Genomic DNA, 3,530 nt, shown 5'->3' on the forward strand with positions numbered 1-3,530 from the left:
AAAGGAGCGTTTCCAAAAATGGAAACGGTGGGCGGGATGACACTGTGTTTGATTTATTACATGAGCAATATCTTGGCAAATAGAAAAAAAAGACGTTTTTATTTTATATTCTAGCTTGTCGATATCAGCAGTTTGAGCTTCTAATTCATACAAAACTATAACTTAGTATTTTGACTTCACAAACATCTAATTTGAACCAGTGCTGCATTCAACATACCACGAGACACACAAGAATATGTTTATTTGTGTTTTTGAATATTTACTTTTAAATTGAGTATGTATTGTACTAAAATTTGAATTATAATCAGTTTGCTGCCAAACTTATTGATATAACTTCATGAAATAGTAGTTCAATAAAATTTTGAATGTGAGTCAACAAACAAAATGACATGGCTTTTCACCCGTGACCCATCTCGAAAGGGTTAACAAATCCTGAAAGAGAGGATGTGACAGGTGGGTGTGGCAAGAGTGGTCTGATTTTCTACTTGGTGGCTCTAACCAACAAAATTGAAGGCTATATAAATTCTGGTTTGTCTGAGCAATAACAATCTTATAGTGAGAAATTTATGCTTAATTGTGTACTTATTGGTGGGGTGGTGAATAAAATAGAGAAGTAGAGATGCTCAGAGAAAATGTGTCGCACTAGAGGAAATTTAGGATTTTTTTTTAAATATTGCCTTATAAAATTAAGAATTTAAAACTTGTATGCTATACTAATTGGTATAATATAAATAGAGACCATTAGATACTTAGCTAAATTTAAAATTGCAATTCTATTCAGTATACTGAGATGGAAAGACTAACTTCAAGTTGCTAGGCTTATCTCAGCTTACTCGTGTTATACTTGAATACATTTGTAAAAGAACGGGAGGAGGTTGGGAATATGAAACACGTAAGAAATATTAAGATTTGTAGTTGTATTTAAGATCATTTTATCTAAGAATATTTATTATGATTTTACTTGTTTTGTAAAGGTGGAGATTGCGAGTTTCATGTCATAGAAATTTTAGGGTAGTTTCATTTCTACTTTAGGAATTACAAGAACTTTTAAGAGTAACTGTCTTCCCACAACTGGCTGCAGACAGTGAAAGGCAGTAGGAGTTAAGATGTTGTGGGTGTAAACACTCAACTCCATACCTTTAATTGGTTTTACATGTTTGTTGGCTAGTTTAACATCAATGTTTGGATATTGTCTGGCAGATGGGATATCCCCCAATGCATTTGGGAGCTATTACCACAGGCATTATCTGTTATAACAACTAGGACTGACAGTAAATCGTTTTCATGCTTGTTTTATATTAAGTTCATTACTGATTTTAATCACTTATTAACAATTAATGAAGCTATTTATCTCATTAAAATGTAATAGCTTCAGTACTATGTATAAGAATGTGTAAAAAAGTATTTTTGTGTACTTACCTGAGAATGCCTGTGAAATTCATTTATAGGCCCAGTACAGTCTTGCTCATGCCCAGAAGTCCTTTAGATCCCTTGTCCAAATCCATGAGAAAAATGGTAAGTTTAATATGTGAACTACTTATTACTTTAAAGGTACATTTTTAGGCTCAGAGTACTTAACAGAATTTTTTGTCCACCTTTATTTCTGTTAATTTACATTTAAATCTGTAGTTGAAATTCCATCTTTTGATTTGTTAAGTTTGATACTATAGCAATACACGTTTTTCTTTATCTATAAGTGTTTGATTGTTATCAGTTTTGTCCATAAAAGGTGTACTAATAGTAATTTCGCCAGTAAAGTAGTGTTGACAACTTTCTTATGGTTTTGTTTTTTATTACTGTTGTTCAGAGTACTTTTCTATCTGCTGTAATGTATAATAGCACATTAATCTTTATATTCTCAATATGAACTTACTATATGTGATTATACATTACAGTAGCACATTAATCTTTATATTCTCAATATGAACTTACTATATGTGACTGTAATGTATAATCACATATAGTAAGTTCATATTGAGAATATAAAGATTAATGTGCTGCTGTTATGTGTTAGAAAATCAGTTGCTTAACTTGTAAAAATGGCAGTTGATATTTATATAATTTACCTTTTTTTCAGGTTGGTTCACACCACCAAAGGAAGATGGTTGACAATAAAAAAAGTGTGTAATGAGTATACATGTATGAAGTATCTGTAGCGATAGAGAATCTTTACCTTTTTTATGTCTTGTGGTCCTTTGATCAACACTTCAAATAAAGAAGAAAAACAGCTGAAGGTTTCATATTTCAGTTTGTACAAGTTTCACTTCATTACTTAAAGAAATGTAAAATAATAGATTTAGGACTTCCTGGATATTGTTCACAATATATGTGTGAATAAACTTACTTCTTTGTATAGTAATATCTCTTTGAATGAATTCCTGTGTTAGGTGTTATATCAAACTTCAGACACAGATTATTTGTAAACACATCAGCTGATGACTTTTGGTCAGTCTATTTTTTGTAAAATATTTTGAAAATTTCATAGTTCAAGTGAATACAAGCATATGAAGACAATATACGACCTTGCTTCAAATGAGGCAGTTTGAGGTGTAAGAAATGGATATTCAGTAAGCTGATTTTGTCATTACTCCTTACAATAAGCAGAAGTGTGAGTTACCAAGCAACTGTAAGCAAAACATTTCTGTAACTTTCAATATGGTGTTAATGTAAAGTGCTACTTTTACATGTCTTTAATATATATCCTGTTTTGCTACTTCTCGTGTCTTCAGATTTTGAGTAAAATTATGAATGAAGTACGTGTATACTAGGTCTTTGAAAACAGATCATGTAATCTAGTTTATCATTGAGCATTTGAGGCTTACAAAACAAATGAGACTTGTGTTCTGGGATAGAAAATCTGACCCAAATTAGAAAACAAGTGACTTGTTCTTTTTTTTCTTTGTACAAAGAACTGTAATTCTATATTTTTGTCTGGTGTATTTTGTTTATGCAAACAATTATCACAAAGTCCATGAAATAATTCCATGATTTTGTAGTGTAACACAAGTTGTTGATTTTTATTACTTTAATACATCAGAATGATTGTTGTTGATACATTGAATCTGTAAGTATTTCTCCCTTTGGAGAAAAGGTATAGCCAAAGCATTGATATTAAAAGTGATTCTTATATGCAACAAGTCTGTATTTTGTGTTATTTACAAACCACCGACATTACATGTTGAGCCTCTGACATGAAATTCTGGTTCTTCTGATTGAAGGAAATTGTATAACAACATAAAAAGATAAAACCAATTTACTGTAGCATTGTATACACTAAACTCATTTCTCTTTCAAGACAACGTACAGAAACATATACCAACTTAATTTTAGTAAAATATTCCTTCCACAATGAACTTTAACTTACTGTGTAATGTTGATTACAACTCTGCTTTATTTCTCTAAGCTACAGTTCCTTAGTTTTATACAGGTATAGAAATATTAAATGATAATCACTAACACATAACTGGTTGATTTAATTTATTTTTTGAGAAATACAAATTTTTAACATTACTAGGAAGCAAATGAAGTAT

At 30.5% G+C, this 3,530-nt stretch overlaps 1 protein-coding gene across 1 annotated transcript in view; it reads left to right on the forward strand.

Moving 5' to 3' along the window:
• LOC106472830 (ubiquitin-conjugating enzyme E2 Q1-like) overlaps window positions 1–3,134 on the forward strand; it is a 36,594-nt gene extending 33,460 nt beyond the window's left edge. Inside the window, exons 9-10 of the mRNA XM_013933498.2 lie at window positions 1,449–1,515; window positions 2,078–3,134. Coding sequence (XP_013788952.1) covers window positions 1,449–1,515; window positions 2,078–2,109 — 99 coding nt within the window. The 3' untranslated portion in view covers window positions 2,110–3,134. The remainder of the gene's footprint in view (window positions 1–1,448; window positions 1,516–2,077) is intronic.
• Window positions 3,135–3,530: the final 396 nt, after the last annotated feature.

This window comes from Limulus polyphemus, unplaced genomic scaffold (genome assembly GCF_000517525.1).
Source record: "Limulus polyphemus unplaced genomic scaffold, Limulus_polyphemus-2.1.2 Scaffold5644, whole genome shotgun sequence".
Taxonomy (NCBI): domain Eukaryota; kingdom Metazoa; phylum Arthropoda; class Merostomata; order Xiphosura; family Limulidae; genus Limulus; species Limulus polyphemus.